The sequence below is a fragment of the Odocoileus virginianus genome, chromosome 27 (assembly GCF_023699985.2).
Source record: "Odocoileus virginianus isolate 20LAN1187 ecotype Illinois chromosome 27, Ovbor_1.2, whole genome shotgun sequence".
NCBI classification, from domain to species: Eukaryota; Metazoa; Chordata; class Mammalia; order Artiodactyla; family Cervidae; genus Odocoileus; species Odocoileus virginianus.
This window is the reverse complement of record NC_069700.1, coordinates 37784348-37810556: the sequence shown is the minus strand read 5'-3', so window position 1 is coordinate 37810556 and position 26209 is coordinate 37784348. Positions and strand designations below refer to the sequence as shown.

The following is a 26209-nucleotide window of genomic DNA, read 5'->3' as shown; positions in this document are numbered from 1 at the left end:
ATATCAAATGTGGATAAATTATTACATGAAATATAATAGTTAATCAAAAAATAATGTTTAAGAGATAATCCCAAAATTCATGGAGAAATATTTTGAAATATGTAAAAATATAAATTCATGATGTAATAACTAAGTGAAAAACATCAGGGTCAATGGTGAAATACATGGTATGAAGAAAAAAAGTAAACAACATACAATATATTGATTTTGTACAAAATTATTTAATATTCATTTATCAGATCTAACAACAAAATTTAGAAGAATATTTGCTAACATTGTAGGTATACAAAAATTGACCCTCTTAGGTTTATAATTTCACTTTTTTCTTTTTAAATATTCTGGAACCAAAATGAATTTTATGATAAACTTTTTTTAAACAGCATCACACATAAGTCACACATTATATGAAATAATGATTCTACTTTGTATCCCTTAGCTTTAAGGCACATTAAGAATCAACAGATATTCACAAAAGAAAAATATCTGTGGAATAGTATTTGAATAACTGGAAAATCTTGAGTAAAATTATAGTTTAGTACAGCCAGAGTTAAAACTTATTTGGAGCACATCTCAATTAAATAAGATATCTGCTTCCACAAATGTAGATGTTGAAATAAACCCAGACTTCAACAGACCATGTCAAAATTGTGGCCAGCCCCAATCCCTGAAACAGAGGAATACCAGAATATTCAGGACAAGGGCACTTAAACTATTCTGAAATTATCTGCCAAGAATTACTTTGAAATCATACCTAATTTCTTGAGTTTCTGCTTACAAACCTATATATTATGTAGAGAGTAAAAATTGTCTCACCAAACTTTAATATGTAAGTACATCCAAGCAACATTATCTTTCCACCAATAATAACATGGGGAGAAAAAGGAAACATTGCTTGAAATGACTACATCCATGAAGCCTGGAAGTGTCTGTTGAAAACTCAAGACCCTGAGTAAATTATCTGAAGCATTATGTGCTTGCTTAGTCTTAACCCTGGGAGTTCCTCAACTTCAGAAACTTTGGAAAGTTACCATGTATAGATGCTGACATACAGATATTTGTGGAGGAAAACAAATAGGAGAATAGTCAAAGATAAAAGGCAGAGAGGGAAGTAAATCTGCTGTGAAAAAGCCCATGCTACCTCACAAGTGAATGGAATGAAGCCCTGGCCTTCCTACTCCATCAGTGAGAAGGGGACTCAGGAACTACTTAAAAGCTCTCCCTGTTTCCAGAAATGATGGCAACTGCTGTGGGAAAAAAAGAACAGGCTTTTGCATGTAATTAAACATGATTAAAACTCTCGTCTTTATGTAATTTCAGTTTTATACAATTTCAGTTGCATTGCTGTAAATTTCAGGACTTCCAATTTCAGAGCTGCCTAATGACAGCCATTAGCCCTTAGCTCTGAAAGAAGCCCCATCTAACAATAAGAAAGAATGGGTAATATTAAAGCCAAATTGGATGGTTAACTCCGGGTTCTGCTTTTAATAAATCTGTAAATGATTATGGTCCAGAGTCACAAAAGCAGATTTTTCTAAGAACAAAATGAAAAATCTCACTCATTAAACATCAAATCTAATAGATCACACAATTGTCAGATGGTTCTAAAATTTAACACACAAACAATTAAAAACATTTTCTTATTGCAACTGAATTCCTTATTTGATTACAAGGAAATACACATCCCAAAGGCTATTTAAAAACTCAATTCTTTCTGGTAAATATACTTGACTACTTTTCCTGTGAAAAATGACTGTTCACTCTTAATGTTTTATTTGCATACTGTTGAATTATTAGGAAGAAGTCTATTACACTCAGCTTTCCAAAACAAACATACTCCTGTTATAGCAGTTGGAAATTCCCTATGTTACAAGGGAGTTTTAAAACCAACTTTTATGAATGATGTGAAATTGAGTACCATATTCTGGATTTGAGTGTATCAAATGTCCCTGGCTGTAGTTACTTGTTTATTTTTGCAACTCTTAAAGAGATGGCTAAAGAGAAAGACAACTACTTTTAAAGAAGTTTCCTCAAGCAGAGTGGAGTAGAAGCCAGCAAGTTATGATGTGGGTATAGCATTAAAAATACAGCCTTTTGTACTCAAACCCTAGTTCTACTGATAAGAGAGCTGTTTAGCTCTTGAAAAGTTACACAACTTCTCTGAGGCTTAGTTTTCTCATGTTGAAAAAGGAGGTATTAACTTCACAGGGTGACTGTGAATATGTGATGAGACAATATACTTAACCTTGCATTCAATTCATTGCCTAGCTCCTAACCCAGTGGAGTTCCATCTCTAGAGCAAAAGCATGTTAGAGGCAAGTTCACTTCCGGTTCCTTTCTCTTCCTCTCCTTGTCAAAGGTCAACTGGAAGGAGGTCAAAAATGTTGCCTAGCAATTAAAAGTGGAGACGCCTAATTTACGTTCAGAGAGCAGCCTCACCAACTAAGAGAGTTTTAAGCTGTGCAAATGCTTGGTAGGCTGGCAGAATTCAACTAAACCTTTCCTAGTTGATTGCTGTTGAGTCAGGAAATGTAAACATTCTCTCATCTAATTCTCAACAGTCTGGGTGAAGCAGATGTTGACCATATTTGGGAGGTAACATGTGACAGAATGTTATAGAAACTTTAATACCATGACTTATTGGTGATGTGGTTTGGGGCATTAGCTCTCTGAGTCACAATATCGCAATTATCACCTATAGATAATGAGGAAAATGGTACCGATAAAATACTGCTCTGAGGACTTGAGATTCTAGCTGAGGACCTCATCTATGAATGCTGGGTTTTCTTCTCCTGCTGTTGTTTATTTTCTTGTCATGTTTCTTATCATGGCTTTAAAAACTGTGGAAAAATTGTTAATGACGTAGTTTAATGTTATTATTTTACTTAGGAATGATGCAGCTTTTAATATTTGGCTGAATTTTGAATTTTTAAAACATGTTGTCCCATACAGCAACTTAGAAGTTGTTAAACAATATATTTAACATGTCACGTGGGACTTCCCTGGTGGATCAGATGGTAAAGGATCTGCTGGCAATGCAAGAAACCCAGGTTCAACCTCTGGGTGGGGAAGACGCTCTAAAGAAGGGAATGGCTCCCCACTCCAATACTCCTGCCCGGAGAATTCCATGACAGAGGAACCTGGGGACTACAGTCCCATAGGGTCGAAAAGAGCCAGACACAACTGAGTGACCAACACTTAACTTATGGGACTTCCCTGGCAGTCCAGTGGTTAAGAGGCCATACTTCCACGTCAGGGCCTGCAGGCTCAATCCCTGTTCACGGAACTAAGATTCCCACATGCCTTGCTGCACGGCTGCACCCGCACATCCCCCCCACCCCCCAAAAAATGTGTCATAGAAATGCTTTCCACTCTCAAATAATGCATTGTTTCTTGAATTCTGCTCTTTGTGAATGAAAAAAAAGCCAAGTTACAGTTTCCGTAATGAATATGGAACTTTTATTTCATTACTCTAAGAAAGGCAAAAAGGGACGTATGAACTACATATCATCACCAAACTAAAATATAGAAAGATTTAAAAGTTTCAACCAGGCCCCAAGGTCATGGAAGAACCAAGCCAGGCCATGGAGCACTTCTCATTGTCATCAGGGTGCTCTCAAGAAAACACTATGCACTTGGAGTGCATTTGGCACAGTATAGTAAAAAGCAAAGGGTTTTGCGAGCAAAGAGTTTTGCAAGCAAAACACCTAATCACTGTCATACTAATCCAAGATAAAAATTTATGTGGAAGTTTACAGTTTTAAAGTCTTCTTCATATTAGAAAAAGGAGGGGAATAATTTAGGTTTTCCAAATTCCTTCTGGCTTGCTATAAGTTTGAAGGAAAGAATGACTATAAAGGTTCAGCAGCTGATGGTTGGGATGGCTACAGTTTCCCTTAGTCCAAAGTGGAAATAAGCACATTCTGAAAATAAATTTCTATGATTAATTTGAAATACCTGAGGTCAATATTTTGCAAATACCTCAGATAAAAAATGTGCTGAGATATGTGGTTTAAATTGTACTACTGTTGCCCTACCAGTTTCAGGAAAAATTAATAAAACATTAATAAAATACAAGTTATCCTGTAGAATTTAAAAGTAATTGAAAACCACAAATGCTTTGCCCTATTTTCACATAATCTGAAGATATGAAAACCCCACAAAGACATACTATAAAAGACTGCTGACAGTGTTAATGATCATTTTTAATAAGGAAAGAGTTTGTAATGAATGGCTAAAATCCATACACCACTTCTCCACTAAAGCTTCCATTGAAGACAAGCAGATCTTCAGTCTGAAGAAAACAATTTCATTACATTTGTCTTACCATTTAAAAATCATGTATTTATAGACATTTCATCTATAGTGTAATTAAGCACAATTAATTTTATCACACAGAACAATACTGTACATATGTGAGTTGGTAAACACATACATCACACCTCAAATTCTGCCCCCATAGAAATTTATTAGCATATTACAAAAATATGCTAATTTTTCCATGCTAACATTCCCTAATGTTCTTTGGACAAATATTTATACCCATATTGATTTTATATTTTAAAGTCTATTTGTAATTACAGTAGCTCATTTATTTTTGTGTATGAAGTTTCCAAACTTCTGCATAAATCCTCGAAACTTGTTTTCATTTGGCTGAAATGAGTGGTAAACACCAGTGTTATAATTAAGCATTGGGCTGGACCTGCCATAACTATTTCCCATAGTTGAGGATTTCACTTCTGGGCGGTGTGTACTGCTATTTGGCATGTTGCTTGTTGGCTGAATAGAGCTTTCAATCCTACAAAATGGCTCGAAACGACTGTAAACACGCCGGTCAATTGAATGAGTTCTCAGAAGCTCATCATTGGGCTTTGATCTTGGAGAAGAAGTCGGTTTTCTTTCAGGAACAACAACTGCTTTAATCTCCTTTGAATCTCGGTACTGGATCTGCTCGGTGTTGAATCTGGGGGCAGAGGCATCTCCTGCTCTTTCTGAGAACTTGCTTTCAGCTGGACCTGAAGAAGCTATGGTTTTGTTACTTTCGTCAGATGGAGAATGTATCCTCTGGGATGAATGTACTGCTACATCTTCCTTACTCTTGTGGATGGTGCCTGGAGAGTTGGATGAAGAGGAATGCTTTCTCCTAGGTGATGAATCATTTTTGGGTTCTGATATTTTTTGTTTTTGATTGTCTTCAGCCTCAGAAGTTAAGGTGTCAGAACTACTACACATTCTGTAAAAGGCAGGTGCTTTGTTTTTGGATAGATTGTCTTTCTTTTCTGGGGCAAGGCTAAGTAATGACCTTAACTTCTGAGATCCCTTTTTCAAAAAATTTGGGGAACCCTTCACTTCTTTCTTGGGAGTGACTTCTTTGTTGGGCTCCTCTTTGTTCACATCAAGCAACGCGGCCATGGAAACGGCCTTGGTAGCGGTGCCACTTGGAGGGTCTCCCTTGGGAACCTCCTCTTTCCCCCCCTCCTCCTCGTCCACGCCATGGGTCACATTGTGCATGCTTTTAGAGCTTTTTAACAACTCCTCTTTAGGTTTTTCTGGTTGTCTCACTGGATTCCTGGTAAGTGTGCTATACACATAATGCTTACTATTTCCATGATCTATATTGGCTTTTGAGTGGTCAAAGAATGGGAAACTGCGCCTTTTAAGCAGATTCTCATTTTTCTGATTCTTTAGGTTTTCCGTCTGCTTATTTGCACACAGGGTTGTATATAAGTAGTTGTTTGACTCCGTAGGGCCATTTGTAGTTGGGTTTAAGGCTGGGGGGTGGCTTTCAGGAACCTGTAAGGTGTGCATTTTTGGTGCCTCTGGCTGCAATGAGAGCTTGGGTGTTGACTCCTCTGAGGGTTTGTCTGTCATCAGCTGTGCCCCTGTTGGGGTGTCTGGGAGCTTTTTAGGTGTATCACTTCCCTGGGAACCAACGACAGTTGAATTTGAGGAATCAGTTGTACAGCTGTTGACTTCCTGCTGCTCAGGTAAAGTGGGTTTAAACACGAGAGAGGAACGAAGCCGAGAGTGAGTGTATAGGGCACTGGCTTTCAAATTCTCAGGTCCCTCATAGCCCTCAAACCTGTCGGTGGGAGCAGATCCGTTGGCATCAGGGAGGGCCTCTGAATGGTCATTTAAGTAGGACTCAATCCTCCAGTTACGCAAGAATGACTTTGTGGTATGTTCAAGGGTTGGCATGCGTTGTTGCAAGAAGCGAATATGATTATCTGTCCCATTAAAAGACCTCCGCACGTTGGAATTCCTTTCTGGAAGATTGGTCATCTTCCTCTGGGCAAGGCGGTCAGCAAAACTCTGCGCAGGTGTGTGCTGGCGGGCTCCGTAGCCACCCCGGGATGAGGATGCCACGCTGAGGCTGTCTGAAGGCCTTTTCCAGGTCCCAGGAGCGTTAACATTCCGATTCAGAGCCCTGTTGAGCAGCAAGTATGGCGTCGTTTCTGGCTGTTCCCCGGCATAACTGTGCCTCTTCCAATTTTCATTTAACTGACTGTGCTGATGCTGACGGACTGGACCATTAAAGTTGGGAATAAAGTGAGGTTTGTATGCATGATTTCTTATGTTGTATTTGTCGTGCTCATTGCGAGTATATATCCCTCTGTTTTTGAAGTAGCTAGAATCTAGTTTATGAATGCTGTCTTGTCTGCCAAAAAGGTTTCTTTGGCTGGAAGCAGAAGCTAAGGAAGACACTGATCGCTGGTAAGTACCATTCTCCCAGAGAGCTCTGCCATGGTTCACCCTGACTGCCTCTTCCGGAGCGAAAGAGCTGGGGACACAGGACCTGGCATAGAGAGTTCTAAACTCCTCATCGAAGGACTCCACAAGTTGTCCTGTGATGATCTGAACCATGCTGAGGTGCGCTTTTTCAAAAGACCACATGTAGCTGGAGGAAGGAAAAAAAAAAAAAGTCAAATGTTAACTGTGCTGATAACACTTAGTTCTACTAAGAAGTGTCATTTAATGTTGACAAAGAGTATTTTTGTTTTCTTTAATTACTGTAATTTAGAACTTCAGTCATTACATCTTTGCAATATGTCTCCTCACGCCTGTATTCCTATTTTAAATAACAAAGCAACTCAAGCCCTGGCTTTGAATCCATCCATAACTTTGAGAAATACAAGAAAAGCTGAGTGTGCATTTTGCATCTCTGCCTACTAAGATTTTATGGAGCAAAACTTGGCATTCTACTTCATATGCAGCATCCTGGTCAGGTGCAGGCAAGCTAGTATTAGAGGGAAAATTGAGAGAACTGGCTTCTTCCAAGCCAACACAAACTTGGACCTTAGTTTCCTCCCAGCCAGAATGGGAATAAGGACAGTATAATTGTTAAAATTCCTTATGGTCATAACATGTCATTATGCAAGACAGTCTGTGCTAATGTACACATTTCATCTCTGTGTCTTAAGTGTACATGCAGTTTAGGGTGCTAGAAGTTGGAAACGGACATAGGATTTGTGGCAGCAGCCTCAGACACTGAAGGCATCCTTCAGTTCACTCTGTCCACAGTAAATTTAGTCCTCACAAACCAAGCCAGTTAGAATGCCAATTTAGGTCTCTGCTTGTAGAATACAATTGCTTTTATGTACAAAAATGCCTTTATTGTATTTGGAATTTCTAAGTCTCTTTCCCAGAGTTTAGATGTGACAGTTGTCTTGAAGTTTCATATATAATTTTAAATCTTATTTTAGAAAATCTTGATAATGTAACAGAGTCACTGAGCTGAAAAAAAATGCTATGTAATATGCTATGTCGCAAAAAAAAAATGGACATGATAGAATGGGGGGGTGGTAATATGCAAGGAGCATACTGTTTATACAGGGAAGACAGTAACAAAGGCTGATGGAAATAGTAAAAGAATGTACAGAACAATAAAATACATAAAATATCATAAGCAGCAGTGTGCGACTTAAAAATCTTATACTGATATGTTCAATTTTTTCTAGTGTGCTTACTAAATGCATGGTATGAACAGAGTACATCAGGGCACTTTTTATGTACAGATGTGTGGCAACCATGATGACTTCCAAGAAATGGTACAAAAGTGAATTGTTACAGGAATTTTCAATCCAGCTGTAGATGTGAATATAACATTTGCTAAAAACAGCAAGCAAAGGCATGAATGATCAGCTTTCAAATAGAAGAATATCCCCAGAGACAGAGAGTTTAGCAGTATGTTGACAGAAACTAGCAGCCAGGGAGTTCAGACTTGAAAAGTGGGAAAACCATTTTGGTGAAAGAAGAAACATGGAAAAAGAAAGGAAACAAGAGTGGCCATGTTTTGGTTGAACACAGAAAGCGAATTATACTTAGTTGAAGAAAGAAGCTATAGAACAGACTGATAGGGTCTTCCCTGACAGTCCAGTGGTTAAGAGTTCACCTTCCCAATGAAAGGGGTGAGGGTTTGATCCCTGGTCAGGGAAGTAAGATTCCACACGCCTCGTGGCCAAAAAACCGAGACAAAAAACGGAAGCAATACTGTAACAAACTCAATAAAGACTCTAAAAATGGTCCACAGCAAAATAAAATCTTTAAACTAGTGGAGGAAATTTTGAAAACAAAGCAAAGAGATCACAAGATTAAAAAAACAAAAAACAAAAAACAAAAAATTCTCTCTCAGTCAAACCTGTGGGCAATAATAAGTATCTTCCAGGTTTTACAGTGACAATTTCAAATGAGGGTATCCAATTCAAGATCTGATTTACACACATTGACAAAGAAAAGTTTATGTGTTTTATGTCCTCATTCTTGGTATCATGATGTAACCAGACACCTCTTGTGTCTTCCTGATGACACTGTCCTCGTGATGTGAGAGCGGTCCCACAGTGTGTGATATAGGGGTATAGATGCCAGACCTCTCTAGAAATGCTGGGAGCCTAGCATATAAAGACACTGCCTGGCAAAGAAACATGCATAAAGCAGATAACTAATGAAAACCTCCAGCGGAGCACAGGGAACCCTGCTCAGCGCTCTGTGGTGACCTGGAAGGGAAGGAAATCTGAGGAAGGGGGATACACATCTGTGTACCGCTGATTCATTTTGCTGTACAGTACACACTAACACAACACCATAAAGCAACTATACTCCAATAAAAATAGCATCGTCAAGAAGGAGGCATTCTGAATTTGCCTACAAGGAAAACAATGGCAATACTAGAACAAAAGAAGTGAAAGCTGTTTTTACCCAAAAGGGTGTACATTTTTAACCAGTTTCCACAAAAACCGGTTCATAACTGTTCCACCAGATCCTGTCCTCATATTTGCTGATGATAAGAAAAATCCATAAAGATTAGTCAGAAAAAAAAAAACCAAAAACCCAAAATGGCAAGGGCTACAAGCATCATTTTTTTTTAAAAGAAGTTTATTTGAAATTAACATGAAATAATAGAGAGTAGAGTTGTTAGATAATAGTTTTGATGAATTTTAATAATCTGTGGTCCTACAAGTCCATATTCACTTCCACAAATAGTAACTTAAGTTCTTCTCTATCTTATGATATAGATGAGAAGATAAAGAGTTTCTGCAGCCATTTGTTTGTTCTTCCCAACACCAGTTTTAAAGTAGCTCAGTTATAGTCAACTCAACAGATATCACCTATTAATAGTAACATGAAGCTGACATGAAGTTATTGCTGAAGATAACCTTCAAAGTCAAGTTAATAACAAAAATAGAAAGCACTCATTAGGATGAGATTTACTAGGTAACATCATTTAATAAGTCAAGTGCACTTTCATTTTAATTAAAATTTTCAATTAAAACCCCTCTAAAACCAAGTGGGTCTGAACAAATAGATATACAAATAATGTCTTTGCAATAATTCATTAACTTCAAGCACTGCTCTTAACATGTTTCCCTTTAAAACTGCAAAGAGGATTTTCACTAGAGGATCCCTGAGCAAATATTAACAGTTAAAACATGCCTAGAATAATAGCTGATTTTGGGGGGCTTTGGATGCATTAACTCATTTAATTCTCATGACACGAGGTAGGTTCTATGATTATTCTCCTTTTACAGAGGAAGAAACTAAGAGGCACCCAAAGTAAGTAACTTGCCCATGGCCATTCCCTTCAACGTGCTGCCTCCTTCTTCTGGACTTCTAAGTTCTTAACACAAGAGGCAGACTTTTCCCTTTCCTCATCCTGTTGATGTGCACAGCTCTCCTGAGCTTCCCCCACAGCTTTTAGTCTGCTGTGCTCTGCTGACCCAGGAGTTCAGGTGTGTGTCGGCATTTTTATCTGCCTATTGCTCTGGCCTTACTGTGTGACCTATTCAAGATCTATGTCTGAAATTTACACGGGAGTTTTAAGGCAGCATTTTACTCTAGAGCCAGCCAGACCTGGACGTGGTTGCCAGACCTGAACTGCTTTTCGGTCCTTAGTGGTGATGCTTTTAGACAAGCCATGGAACCTTCTAGAACTTCCGTTTCATCACATATAAAATGTAGATAAAAACAAGTAATTAGCCTCTAACTAATAAAAATAAATGGAAAAAAAAAAAACAAGTGCCTTGCAGACATGTTGTAAGGACTGGGAATGAAACATAAGGGCCAAGTTAGAACAGATGTGGATACAGTCCTCCAGTGGTGGTATAGAAAGACGCCAAGGAGTAGACCTGGGGCTGGAAAACCCGCTCACCATAGCATTTAACCGTCAGACTCTTCAGTGACTTTTCAGGAATGCTCTGATTATAGCATAATAATCATCAGGGTCTCAATAATACTAAAATAAAAGCAATCCATTAAGCAGTTTCTTCAAGGTGAATCAGTTTCTGTTTATATGAACAATTATTATGCTTCACACTGTTTTCATAAGGAACAAGAACACCTTAAGCATTATAAAGCTTTAGGGAACCTGAGATATCAATTCCCTCATTTTGGGGAGGAAGAACTTGAAGCCCAAGTAAGTTATGTGACTTGCTGATGACTTAATATTCTTTCAGCCAGAACTGAGACGCAAGTCTCTCCAAGTTTTCCATGCAAGGGTTTTTCTTTTATTTTTAAGAAATAACTAAGCAGATTACATTAAAGCTTGAAACTCATAAATTCTATAAATGATTGATAATTCTGGAGTGTAAATACAATTACCTTACCTGTAGGAACCATACATAACTTTCTGGCAGTCAACCAGCAAAAATTTCTGTTCCATTTTTCCATGAAATTTTGCTCCTGTTTTGGAAAGATAATCTTGGCCTTTTACTGTCCGCACTCGAATATTCTAGAATTGAATGTAAATATAAAGTAAATATTATGGTTAGAGTGGGGACATTTTGAAAACTAAAATGTACTAACATAAAAAATTTTAATCAAAAAGTACACATGTAACAATTTCTTTGAACATATAACAACAACAATAAAGATAGGGAAAAGTACATTTTAAAACAAAACCTTTCTGAAAAGAAAGCACTCAAAGAAAATGGTCACTTACATAATGCATTTTAATATAACTTAAATCATTTAAACATGACGGTTTTATAAATCTCTTAGGGTCCTACTGCAAGAGCTCCTCTCAGGGTATAGTAACATGACAACAAAATAAGATTAAAATTCACCCTCATCTTGATGACTCAGACATCACTGAAATGATTGTGACAAGAAAACATATGCTGAATGAAAGAATCACTCAGTCAGTTGTTTCAAGTTTGCCCATGCAAAACTGAAATATTAATTATGACTGACAGCAAAGTGAACTCAGGAGCTTAAGTGCCCCACCATCAAGAAAAGCATCCTGTAAAACCATCATGAGGATGATGAAGTTGTAATCTGAAAAGGACAAGGGGACCCTTCTGTGGTCACCACCTTAAATATATGGTGTACATTTCCGGTGATATAGCTTAATGTGCCTTTCATTTGACCGAGAGAGAGTACCTGCAGAAAACAAACAAAGTGCAGAATTCTTACTCTGAGACGTTGAACTTGACAGCCCTGTTTCTCGGTCATACTTAGGAAATGACTAAACTTGGACTCATCAAGCAGAATGTACACAGATATTCCTCGAGCTGATGCCTCCACGATTTCTTTGAAAATGTCCACGTCTGTAAATATATCCATCACTAAGGCAATGACCTGTTAAAGATACGAATAGGAAACAATGTTAGGTACCCAATAGAGGAAGATCAAGAAAGTGCTTGCTTTCAGAAAAAAATGGATAAAATAGAAAATAGCTAAATGTATACTGTAAATAAACTATATACAGATTTATCGTATTAAATAATTTCATACTAGCTTTAAGTCAAAGGGAATCTGCATTTCAGTAGAGTGTTGAGTGAAGGGCAGATGTGAATCTTGGTGATCAAGGTTGTCTGCAGGGTGGAGGGAGGAGGCAGGTAGGTGAAGGGTGGAAATCAGTGCTACTGTTCTCATGGGAAATGTTTCCAGGGGAAAGCAAGATTTCTGGAACTAGTTGTTAAGAAAAGTCTTGGTGAACTGGGACAGAAAAAAAAACTTCTAGAAATAGAAATATAGCTGAGAAAGGACCAAAGATAAGAAAGGTATAAGGAGAATTAAAGACCAGAAAATTAAATACATATGCCTAAAATTAGCTGGGCAGACAGAACAAGTAAAAGAAAAAGAAAAAAAAGAACAAAAAGAGATGATTAAAAAGGTAAATGCAGAGAGAAATATCTTAAAGGAACAGGGCCCTGAAATGGAGAGAGACCAAGTTAACTGCTGAAAACAACCATTACTGACTGAGAAGCATGGGGAATGAAATGATGCTGCCTGCCCGATGCGAAGGACAGAGTCCCTGCCCTCCTCGAAGCTTACAAAGCGGGAATGAGGCCATAAAGAATGCATAGAGGAGGGAAATTACGTGATACGCTGTAAGATAACATTTACTGGGGAAAAACGGGAACAGGGTGAGGAGGGTCACGAGTTCCTGGAAATGGAGAAGTGGGGGGTCTGTGGCATCTCTGAGAGAATGTCCTTTAAAAAAGCCCTTAAGCTGGATGTCCTGACAGATTGTATCTCAGGCAGGGGGACTCAAAAGTGCAAAGGTCCTACCTCAGGTTAAGAAACAGCAAGGGTGGGAAATAAAACAAGAAATGGAAAAACTTACCAGAAAGCCTTGAAGACATTACAAAGCTTTCAGTGTTTTTTCCTAAATAAAATGTAAGCTGTTGAAACTTTTTATTGAGGCAATAATATGGTCTCATGTATGTTCGAAAAAGATTGTTCTGGCCTCTGAGTTAAGAACAGATGGTAAGACTGGGAGGCAGGGTGGAAACAGGGAGGCCAGTTAGAACCACCGGAGCGATTCCAGTGGGAGGTTACGGTGGCCGGGACTAGAACGGTCCTGGGAGCAGCCACTTCCAGTGATGAGGACAAACAGTCAACATGGGGTGCTTTGAGCGGCAAGGACTTCTGTGTGGGCTGAATGTGGGATGAGAGAGAAAGAGGGGGAAAGAGCACGACTCTAAGATTTTGGGGGCTCTTTAACCTCAAGGACCAAGTTGTCATCAACTGACATAGGGGAGGGTACAGCTGGAGTAACTTTTAGGTAAAAGATTAAAAAGTCAAGGGACCTGGATTTTCAAGGGGAATGCTGCGTAGGGAGGTCTAGGTCAGAACTGTCAACTGGGTGTCATGGGGTAGAGATGATGATTAAATCCAAGTCGACAGGGGACACTAGGTGAGTAAGTTAGGTGGTCTAGAACAAGGGGTAGGACAGCAAAGAAAGGCTAAGAAAAGGGGGCATCCTGAGAGGTGCGTCAAGACGAGGTGTTAATAAGAAGGATGTCCTCAAGGGTGTCCTATCATGCTGCAAGGCCAAGTAACACGGGGATTAAGCATTCTTCAGATTTAGTAATAGACAGGTTTTGGATGACCTCACAGTGTAGTTTTAGTGGAATAGTGAGATCAAAAGCTTTCTGGAAGGGGTTTAAGAGAGCTCGAGTGGCCAGACACTGGAAATAGCAGGTACAGGTAACTCTTTTAGAGTAATCTGGCTACAAGAAGAAGCAGAAAATGGAGCAGTAGGAGTGGGTTAAGCTGGGTCAGTGGAAGTTGTATATTTTAAGGTGAGAGAAATAACAGCAGGTCTGTGTGCTAACGAAATGCTCCAGTGAAGAGTGAAAATTCACGATGCAAGAGATAGTTGGAGGCGGTATGGGGAACTGAGGGTTTCTGGAGGAAAGTCTTGGAACAGGCAATAAAATATAGGCTATGGGGTTGAATAATCAGAGTCCAGGGAATAAGGCCAGTAAAAGACCACTGTACCACCAAGGAGAAGCCAGGTGGAAGGTGCCGGTGGAAGGCAGGGGTGGCGCCTGTGGGGGCGAGTAGGGAGCTCTCCTCTGAGCGCTGCCGTTTTCTTTGTGAGATGGACGGCCTTGGGTGATGGAAGACAGGTAAGAGGTGTGAGGGAAGAGGCATTAAGTAGTCACCTAAGATGACAGAAAAGGCAATAGGTTATGAAGATAGTGTAACTGCAGGGCAGCATTAAGGACCCAGCACGTCATGAATTTGAAATGGGACCATTCATTGTGGTTGTGAACAGGGGAGCAGTCATGCAGCACGCAATCAACAGAAATGCTCCTGTGAAAAGTGGAAATTAACGATGAAAGCGATAGAAGACGTGTAATGGAGGGGGCTTCCCTTGTAGCTCAGATGGTAAAGAATCTGCCTGCAGTGCAGGAGACCCGGGTTCGATCCCTGGGTCGGGAAGATCCCCTGGAGAAGGAAATGGCAACCCACTCCAGCATCCTTGCCTGGAAAATCCCATGAACAGAAGAGCCCCGTGGCCTGCAGTCCATGCAGTCACAAAGAGTCAGACACGACTGAGCAACTAACACTCACACACACAGTGTGCAGCAGCTAAGAGATTGACCCCGGGATTTAAACTCGATCAAGAGAGGAGAGATGATGGTGTCACGGATGGGAGAGGCAGGGAAACAGGGGTAGGATCAATGAATGTGAGGTCTCACTGGGGCTAAACGATAGTTAAATGTTAAGGAATTGTCATCAATTTTTTACAATGACAGTAATACAATCATAAAAGGTAATATATAGCCTTTCTTTTAAATATGCACATTAATATAGCTACAGATAAAAATGTTGCCTTGTATTGAATTCACATTATAAACGGTGAACCAAAATTGGTGATGAAAAGTGGAAGCCAGTTGATGGTACATGAGTGTTCTATATGCTGTTTTCTCTACTTTTGAAAATTTCCATAGCACAAAGTTAAAAATAAGTAGATAAATGAATAAGTGGGCATTGGATATTAGCAGGTTTCATAGGTACCAGGTGCCAGAAATACAGGCAGGAGTACTGGTCAGAGAAGGATGAATTAGGTCCTACAGGATCTGAAAAATAAATAGATAAATGAATAAGTGGACATTGGATATTAGCAGGTTTCATAGGTACCAGGTGCCAGAAATACAAGCAGGACTACTGGTCAGAGAAGGATGAATTAGGTCCTACAGGATCTGCAGTTGCAGACTGTGATGCTATCAAGGCCATGATTGGGAGTCAGGGCTGAGATGCATGTAGGACAAGACCGTGGGAGGAAGAAGGAAAAGGAATTGGTCTCTAGAAGGACCCTTTACACACATATTGAAACTGCCACCATAAGTGCTGGAAAGAGTGACAGACACCAAGGAACAAAAATGGTCAAGAAACAAGAAGGAGAAGAAATGCCCTTGCAATAGGCACAGGGCAGCAACCACTAAAATAATGTGTTGGACATACTGCAACTACATAGATGAAGAAGGTCATGGGTAATACCTGGTTTAATCCAATAAGATGCTAGAACAAAATACTGGACCATGTTCAAACAACACAAGATGACATTCTTTAAACTATCAATAAAACATATTTCAATCAGATTTTCTTTGGGAAGAATAATCTCAATCATTCCAATGGCCTCCCAAGACCCTTTCAAGGGAGAAGCTAGTGAGAACAGCCTCATCTGTGTCTTCTGCATACTCTTTAGAAAATCAAACATGTGAAAACCTTCAGTCATACCCACAATTATTAATGTGTTTATGATACAATAATGAGTGATGTGATGGTATATGGACATTGACATAAAGAAATGAAAGTGTCCATTTTACAAACTTATTTTACAAAATAACTTTAAAAACCATGTCTGGAGCAGTCTAGCACTAATTTTTTAACTAAAACAGGATTATTTTTTTAATAGAAAAATAGTATCATACTATATGGCATTAAAAAAAAATGACCAGCAAATCTAAAGAATTTATTTATAATTTGCCAGAGAAATCATGTAACAGATTACTTCAGACTTTGGATATGAATACAGATGTATGACAGATAAATAAAGGATTTTGTTTGTTAAAAGTAATTGAAGCCATTCAGCCAATGGATGATTCTAGCACATATAAGATAGAATAAATGACCGTCTCTCTTGCATGACAGATAACACAATACATCAGGATCTGGGAAACCAGATTACACATCTCTGACAAGTTTATCTGATTGCAGCAAAGCCAGGCACCTTATCAGGATTGCTGGTTCCCAGTGCCCTCAATAGATACCTAGAAAAATTATATAACGTCTACAGAGAATTTCAGCTGTGCCAAGAAAGGCAAAATAAAATATAAAATGCAGCCACCTTTTTAAATGGTGGTTTATATTCATGGAAAGGAATGATAATGAGAAATGAGCTATGCCAAATCTGATCTGAAGGTATTACATTCCCAGCTAGTTAGCTAAATCACATTGTGCTGTAGAAATAACCAAAATGACTGTATCTAATGAAATAAAAATGATACACTTGATTAGCACAAGGTTTTTCAAAGGGTACATTAATTAATTTTAGAAGTCAACACAGAAAGTATTTACATTAAATGGGATTCATTAAACTACCATGTAACATATTTTTAAACTTTTCTTGCCTCTTCATTAGTTACTTTTAATCTTCTTTGATAAATTGGAAATGTAAACAAGCAAATGCATTCCTCAGCAACATGAGACTTAGAAAACTTTTAGGAAGGTATTCTGTGTCACTTTTAAGATTTGAGAGATATCTTGCATCTTTTAGTAGTTTCAGAGAACTCGATTCAAGGATGTGAGTTTTTGCTTATTTATCTCAGATTAGTAAATTTTCCCGAAGGGACCTAGACACAATGAATTAAAATAATATAAATAGTGACAATATATTTATGGTAACTTCATACTCATGATACAACTTAAATTCATTTAGAGAAGGAAATAATGAATTGTTATGTATTACACTCTAAAAATAATTCAGAGAAAGGAAAAAAAATGTTCTATTTCTACAAGAATGTTAGGAGTGAGTACATAGTAGAATGACATATGCTACCAGGGCTTTATGAATAAGCCTTAAATAAATCAATAAAGATTATTTTTAGCCATATAACTGGAAGACTAGCATTACAGGCATAGAGGCAAAGATTAGAATGATGATCACAGTAATATTTTAATAAATGTTTATTGAATTAACCTAAATATAAGCACAAAGATTATCCACTTTATGAATATGGAGCAAATTTATTTAGGATTTAACTGTATAGCTCCTATGAAGGATCTTGCAAATCTAAAATGCATTTAGATTTGATGTTGATACGAATATAAATCCTGAAAAATAAAATATCCATATAAAATAGTATCCTGGGAAAATGTATCTGATAGCAACATGCATATTGAAAATATCTAAATTCTATTGAATTGTATTGACTAACGTGGATTATGAAGCACCCCTTTTATTGTAATGTTATTAAGTGCAGTGAAACATATTTTATTTGTGAGGTAGAAACCAGTGAGAAGAAAAATGAAAAGTGTGACAGATTCGATAGAAAATGCTTATCACAATGTTGGCACTGATTACTTGCATTTCCTTAGAAACATGCCTCATCACCTTCAGAATTTTAATTCTGAAACCTGTGTGGCTTTCTCCACTGTAATCAATTAAGATAGAACACTATTAGCAATATGCCTTTATATGACCCAGATACTTAATGAAATGTAAGTATACCTTGGGTTAATATTCTGTAGTTACAGAACCATCAGCATGACCTTCAAAAATTGAAAAAGTGAATATTATACCTTTTATGCTTCAAAATACTAAGCACGATTTTAAAGTATGCAGACTTCCTTGGTAATTTTCTACATATATACAGGAGGAGGATTTACTCTCTTCAAACAGGAGAAAAGCTAAAAAGGAGTTCAAATTAATAATAAATAAGAGCACCTTAATAATTACATTTATAATAAAAATTAACACGGCTGGAAAACCTTAAAACTGAGCAATAGAAATTAAGATAAATGATCACTTAAGAAATATTTGTTTCTAAATCTGTACTGCCTGTTAAAAGCAAGGTCCTAAATGAATCTTATAAATAAGAGAGCCTGATACTAAGAATAAGTGATTTTGGCCCTTATCCTACTGCAGCCTAAGTGAAAGTACCCATTTTGTGTGAAATTGCATATATGATATAGTTATGCACTAGAGTTAGTTTCAGCTTTACATTCGTTGTTCTATAGTTTAGTCGTGTCTGACTCTTTGTGACCTCGTGGACTGTAGTCTGCCAGGCTTCCATGTCCTTCACTGTCTCCCAGAATTAGCTCAAACTCTTGTCCACTGGGACTTCCCTGGTTGTTCAGACGGTAAAGCATCTGCGTACAATGCGGGAGACCTGGGTTCAATCCCTGGGTTGGGAAGATCCTCTGGAGAAGGAAATGGCAACCCACTCCAGTACTCCTGCCTGGATAATCCCATGGATGGAAGAGCCTGGTAGGTTACAGTTTGTAGGGTTGCAATGAGTCGGACATGACTGACGGACTTCACTTTTCACCTTGTCCATTGAGTCAGTGATTCCATCCAAACATCTCGTCCTCTGTCATCCCCTTCTCCTCCTGCCCTCAATCTTTCCCAGCATCAGGGTCGTCTCCAATGAGTCTGCTCTTCCCATCAGGTGGCCAAATATTGGAGTTTCAGCTTCAGCATCAGTCCTTCCAATGAAGGTTCAGGGTTGATTTCCTTTAGGATTGATTGGTTGGATCTCCTTGCAGTCCAAGGGACTCTCAGGAGTCTTCTACAGCATGGCAATTCAAAAGCATCAGTTCTCTGGCATTCAGGCTTCTTCAGGGTTCACTCTCACATCATTCATGACTAATGGAAAAACCAGAGCTTTGACTATATATAGACCTTTGTTGGCAAATAATGCCTCTGCTTTTTAATACTCTGTCTATGTTTGTCATAGATTTTTTTTCCCAGTAGCAGTTCAGTTCAGTTCAGTTCAGTTCAGTTCCTCAGTCCTGTCAACTCTATGTGACCCCATGGACTGCAGCACACCAGGCCTCGCTGTCCATCACCAAGTCCTGGAGTCCACCCAAACCCATGTCCATTGAGTCAGTGATGCCATCCGACTCTCATCCTCTGTCTTCCATCTCATCCTCTGTCTTCCCCTTTTCCTCTGCTCTCAATCTTTCCCAGCACCAGGGTCTTTTCCATTGAGTCAACTCTTTGCATGAGGTGGCCAAAGTATTGGAATTTCAGCTTCAGCATCAGTCCTTCCAATGAATACCCAGGACTGATTTCCTTTAGGATGGACTGGTTGGATCTCTTTGCAGTCCAAGGGACTCTCAAGAGTTTTCTCCAACACCACAGTTCAAAAGCATCAGTTCTTCAGTGATCAGCTTTCTTTTCTTTCAAGTAGCAAGCAACTTAATTCCATGGCTACAGTCACCATCCACAGTCATTTTGGAGTCCATGAAAATAAAGTCTGTCACTGTTTCCATTGTTTTCCCATCTATTAGCCATGAAGTGATGGGACAGGATTCCATGATCTTAGTTTTTGAATGCTGAGTTTAAGCCAGCTTTTTCACTCTCCTCTTTTCACCTTCATCAAGAGGCTCTTTAGTTCCTCTTCACTTTCTGCTGTTACAGTGATATCATCTGCATATCTGAGGTTGTTGATATTTCTACTGGCAATTTTGATTCCAGCTTGTGATTCGTTCAGCCTTGCATTTCACATGATGTACTCTGCATATAAGTTAAATAAGCAAGGTGACAATATACAGCTTTGACGTACTCCTTTCCCAATTTTTAAAACAGTCCATTGTTTCATGTCTGGTCTAACTGTTGTTTCTTGACCTGCATACAGGTTTTGGAGGAGGCAGGTAAAGTGATCTGGTACTCCCATCTCTAAGAATATTCCACAGTTTGTTGTGAGCACACAGTCAAAGGCTTTAGCATAGTCAACGAAGCAGAAGTAGATGTTTTTCTAGAATTCTCTTGCTTTTTCTGTGATTCAGTGCATGTTGGCAACTTGATCTCTGGTTCTTCTGCCTTTTCAAAATCCAGCTTGTACTTCTGGAATTTCTTGGTTCCCATACTGTTGAAGCCTTGCTTCAAGGATTTTGATCATTACCCTGCTAGCATGTGAAATAAGTGTGATTGTGCAGTAGTTTGAATGCTTGTTAGCCTTATCCTCCTTTGAGATTGGAATAAAAACTGATGTTTTCCAGTCCTGTGGCCACTGCTGAGTTGTTCAAATTTGCTGGCATATTAAGTGCAGCACTTTAACAGCATCATCTTTTAGGATTTGTAATAGTTCAGCTGGAATTCCATCACCTCCACTAGCTTTGTTCGTAGTGATGCTTCCTAAGGGTCACTTGACTTCACATTCATTATGAATACTATAATTTTTGCACACATATAAATATACTAACAGCTAAACTGGTATCAACTGATTTGGTCTGATATGAATTGTGTAGTCTTTGGAAAGTCACCGAAATGATTCTGAATCTCACTGACCTTTACTATATATTAAATTATCCACAGAAGATGGTGTGTGTATCAAGTTCTAAAATGCTATGTTTCAATAAATATTCACTTACTCCTAATTACTCAGCAATTGTATTAGAACATATATTGTGCTTAGCTTTTTAAAACCTTACTGACCATGACCTGGGATAGTAAAAACAAACAAAAAAAACAAAAAACACGTGGGCACTGTACTAAAAGTCAACAGAAAATGTTAAATGCAAATATCTAGGCTCTGTTATAGGTACAACATACCTTTGTAGACCTAGTACATATATTTGACAACTCAGAAGCATTGCATAAATCATTTTCCTGTTCCTGCATTGTGTTACGTGATTGAAAGTACTTATACACCAGTGTTAGGGATTAAATGTTTGTATCTTTCAAAAATTCATATTCTGAAACCCTGAGCAGGCTTAAAAGAAATAGCAAGACGAATCATAGTCATATTACTGATTTCACAGTTCAGCCCTCTTACAAGTTCTTGTCTTTCTAGCATTTTCTGCAAAGTGCCTTCTCCTGAAAACTGGCCTGACAAGGGTCCTGGGCACGGCCTGCCAAGCCAATGGGTAAGAATCTAGATCTTGGTATGCTGACAAAAGTAACTTGTTTTCCTGAGGCTTTTAGGAGACCTCCTTTGGTTGTAACATAATTATCCATTGGCTTGGAATAGCTATTATCTTATTTAAAATTTTGCAATACAAAGGGGTGTCTGTCAAGATCCCCAGGAGAAATATCAATAATCTCAGATATGCAGATGACACACTCTTATGGCCAAAAGTGAAGAGGAACTAAAGAAGTGATGAAAGTGAAAGATGAAAGTGAAAGAAGAGAGTGAAAAAGTTGGCTTAAAATTCAACATTCGGAAAACAAAGATCATGGTATCTGGTCCCATCATTTCAAGGCAAATAGCTGGGAAAACAATGGAAACAGTGATAGACTTTATTTTCTTGGGCTCCAAAATCACTGCAGATGGTGACTGCAGCCATAAAATTAAAAGATGCTTGCTCTTTGGAAAGAAAAGCTATGACCAACCTAGACAGCATATTAAAAAGCAGAGACATTACTTTGCTGACAAAAGTCTGTCTAGTCAAAGCTCTGGTTTTTCCGGTAGTCATGTATGGATGTGAGAGTTGGACCATAAAGAAAGCTGAGCATGGAAGAATTGATGCTTTTGAACTGTGGTGTTGGAGAAGACTCTTAAGAGTCCCTTGGACTGCGTGGAGATCCAACCAGTCCATCCTAAAGGAGATCAGTCCTGAATATTCATTGGAAGGACTGATGCTAAAGCTGAAACTCCAGTACTTTGGCCATCTGATGGGAAGAGCTGATTCACTAGAGAAGACCCTGATGCTCGGAAAGATTGAAGGCAGGAGGAGAAGGAGATGACAGAGGATAAGATGGTTGGATGGCATCACTGACTCAATGGACATGAGTTTGAGCAAGCTCCGGGAGTTGGCGATGGACAGGGAGGCCTGGCGTGCTACAGTCCGTGGAGTCGCAAAACATCGGACATGACTGAGCGACTGAAATGAATTGAACTGTCAGGAACAAAGGAGAGAAGGGCACTGTAGGCAGAAAGAAAAGAGGGAAGAAAGAAATAAGAAACTAGCTATACTGAGAAAACTGCAAAGTAGAGCTTGAAGGAAAAGAACGGTCTGGGTAATAGGAACTGAAGAATTACGGGGGATCAGCAGGAATAGCTAGTGGACCCACTGAGCTGGGACATGGAATTCTGCTGAGGAGAAGTCAGTCACAAAGATAGAAGGATCAGAATGGTCAGTTTGGCCAAGACTGTAGAGGTCAGCCCTTGCATGCCAGGCTAATTACCGATTCCATAAGGCATAATGGGGACACATTTAAAGCTTTACAGCGAAAGAATTATGTGATCAGAACAGTACGGTTAATATGTTAGTATACATGGGATCAGTGAGAAATTGGGGCATCTATCAGCAGGTAGAGGCATTAAAGAGCTTCAGTCCTAATGGAGCATATGTGTAAGATCCCAGCATGGACAGAGGCGGCAAGAATAAAAGGAAGGGATGGAGGTGAAGCTGCAAAGGATGACTTGACAAGAGTCCATGGCTGAGTGCTTGAGGAACACAAAAGGGAGAGGCTGGTCAGGGCTCATTAGGTATAAGAGACCTGAATTACATGCAGAAGTATTGTACCATTATAGGAACATTTGAAATTCCAAAGAAATATTTTGTATCCAAGGCAAACCAAAACAATGTGATAAACACTGTGCTAGAAAGTACTTTTTTGCCTTTTCTATCTACCTGCTTATCAATTATCCATGCTTTTCTTCTTTTTTTTTTCTAACCATTGAAACTTAAGTGTTTGTAGACATACGGGAAAAATTAGGTGGATATCAAAGGAACAATATAGGAAAGAGGTAATAAAATTGATGGCATATGATCTCAGTGATGCCAGAGTGGGATGGGATAAGCAGGGCAGGAGAAGTCTGCCTTAGAATTAGGTTCTACAGATGTGCAAAGGCTATAGGGAAGAAGAAAACCAAAGATAACTTCAAGAAATGTTTTGATGGTGTACAGCAACTCACCTACCTACAAATAAGTTCTGTTCCAAGAGTGTGTTCGTAAGTCCGATTTGTTTGTAAATCCAACAAAGTTAGCCCAGGTATCCAACTAACACAATTAGCTGTAAGGTACTGTTCTGTAGGGAGATCCAACCAGTCCACCCTAAAGGAGATCAGTCTTGGGTGTTCATTGGAAGGGCTGATGTTGAAGCTGAAACTCTACTACTTTGGCCACCTCATGCGAAGAGCTGACTCACTTGAAAAGACCCTGATGCTGGGAAAGTTTGACGGCAGGAGGAGAAGGGGACGACAGAGGATAAGGTGGTTGGATGGCATCACCGACTCAATGGACCTGAGTTTGAGTAAACTCCGGGAGCTGGTGATGGACAGGAAGGCCTGGCGGGCTGTGGTTCATGGGGTTGCAAAAAGTCGGATATGACTGAGCGACTGAACTGAACTGTTCTGTAACAGGTTTATAATACTTTTCACACAAATAATACATAAGAAGCAAGCACACAAAAAAGAAAACGTTTTTAACCCTACAGTAGAGTATCCTGAAAAGTCCGAACATCAGCTGGCACACAGGGGCTGGCATCTAGCGCATGGGCAGGAGGAGTCATTAACTGGAAGATGCGAAGTGGGAAAGGGTGGAGCGGAAGGATCATCAGCGATGCGAGACCGAGGGCGAGCTGCGGCCTCCCTCACGCCAGATGCTGATGGAATGCACATCCGCACCTTTGAAAACGTGTAGAGGACTTACTGTGCAGAGTGTTGTGAGAGAGGAAATGGGAACATTAGGGGACTGTCATGAATGCCCTCAGCATATACTTCATGGCTGGAGGTAATGCCCAAATCTGGGGCTATGGTCAGTGAGGGCTCAGACTGTGGGTTTGCAGGGGATTGAAAAAGATTCAGAACAGCTGCTCTGAGGAATAAGGCACGAAGTTAACAGGGAATTAAAAGGAGTTCTTCGGTGTAACAGTGAGAGCCCAACTGAAAATCCGTTTGCATGTACACTTCAAATCAACACTGTTAGAAAGTTTTGGAGAAATGTTCCAGCAACATTCAACAACTGTCAAAAGACAATTAGGTAAAGGGGAAATTTCAAAACTGACTAGACATTTAATATTAATGAACTGTTTGAGTTTGATAATTTATGTGTTCTTAAATGCCGTTATTTTTAAGAGAATAATATTGAAGCAATGACAGGTGAAATGATCCATTATATGTGATTTTCTTCAACTTAATTCAGCAGTAATGAGAGGTATGGAGGAAACGAAATTGAATACAAGTTAATAATTAATGAAATAGGCTAGTGGGTGCATGAGGAATCATGTTGTTCACTTTTCTGTTACACATGTTTGAAATGTTCCAGAGCAAGATGATACGGAATCAAGGACTTAACTTTTACTCCATCCAATTCCATCTTCTTCTCACTCTTTTCCATCTTTACCTTTTAAATTCAGATATTATCCTTGCTAAGTTTTCCCTTTATCTGTTTATTTATTTTATGCATTTGTCTGTGTCTGGTCATAGTTGTGGCACTTGGGACCTTTAGTGGCAGCATGTGAACACTTAGCTGTGGTATGTGCGATCTAATTCCCGGACCAGGGATCAAACCTCAGGCCCCGTGCACTGGGAGCATGGAATCTTAGCCACTGGACCACCAGCAAAGTCCCTCCCTTTTATTTTTGTACTCCTTCTTCCTAAATCACTCTTCAGTATTTCCTTTGCTTCCACAACTATCTGTCCCATCTCTCTGAATCTGGGATCTGCCATTTTCTAATGAAGTGAATTAACTTCTTATCTATAAAATCCAGTCAATAATTCTTACCCTACAGGATTGCTTGGAAAACTAAGATGATGTATATCAAGTCCTTAGAAAGTGGCCCGCTGTAAAGGATCGTACACATTACAAGCACGTGGCAAAGGATCATTAAATACTTGCTATTATTCATGCAAGCAGATCAAATCAGTCAATTGAAAAGGAAATCAGTCCTGAATATTCATTGGAAGGACTGATGCCGAAGCTGAAGCTCTAATAATTTGACCACCTGATGTGAAGAACTGACTCACTAGAAAAGACCCTGCTGCTGGGAAATATTGAAGGCAGGAGAAGAAGCAGATGACAGAGGATGAGATGGTTGGATGGCATCACTGACTCGATGGACATGAGTTTGAGTAAGCTCCAGGAGTTGGTGATGGACAGGGAAGCTTGGCGGGCTGTGGTTCATGGGGTTGCAAAGAGTTGGACATGACTGGGGGACTGAACTGAACTGAACTATTAATGAAAATATGGGTGATAATGTAAACTTGAAAGATAGACATTTTTGTTATATTTGAAGAAAATTTGAGCATTCCAAATTTAAACAAATGAGTAAAACATTTCACATGTTTCAAGCCATGTTTTCTTAATTCATAGATTGATTATAACCAAATACTCCCAATAATTAAAACAACAGCTACAATAACAAAACTTTCTGTTCCTGCATTATATTACATTATTACATTATATTCTTTTTTTAATTTATTTTTTATGGAAGGATAATTGCTTTACAGAATTTTATTGTTTTCTGTCAAACCTCAACATGAATCAGCCATAGGTATAGATATACCCCCTCCCTTTTGGACTTCCCTCCTATCTTCCTCCCCATCCCACTCCTCTAGGTTGATACAGAGCCCCTGTTTGAGTTTCCTGAGCCATAGAGCAAATCCCATTGGATATCTGTTTTACAAATGGTGATACAGGTTTCCATGTTACTCTTTCCATACATCTCACCCTCTCCTCCCCTCTCCCCACGTCCATATGTCTGTTCTCTATGTCTGTTTCCCCACTGCTGCTCCATAAATAAGTTCTCCAGTACAGTTCTTCTGGATTCCATATATATGTGTTAGAATATGATATTTATCTTCCT

At 39.0% G+C, this 26209-nt stretch overlaps 1 protein-coding gene across 1 annotated transcript in view; it reads right to left on the bottom strand.

The window, feature by feature from the left end:
* Positions 1-3433: 3433 nt before the first annotated feature.
* Positions 3434-26209, bottom strand: part of FAM83B (family with sequence similarity 83 member B) — a 101352-nt gene continuing 78576 nt past the window's right edge. Inside the window, exons 3-5 of the mRNA XM_020878258.2 lie at positions 11905-12069; positions 11097-11221; positions 3434-6895 (exon numbers count right to left, since the gene is read on the bottom strand). Of these exons, the coding sequence (XP_020733917.2) occupies positions 4585-6895; positions 11097-11221; positions 11905-12069 (2601 nt within the window). The 3' untranslated portion in view covers positions 3434-4584. The remainder of the gene's footprint in view (positions 6896-11096; positions 11222-11904; positions 12070-26209) is intronic.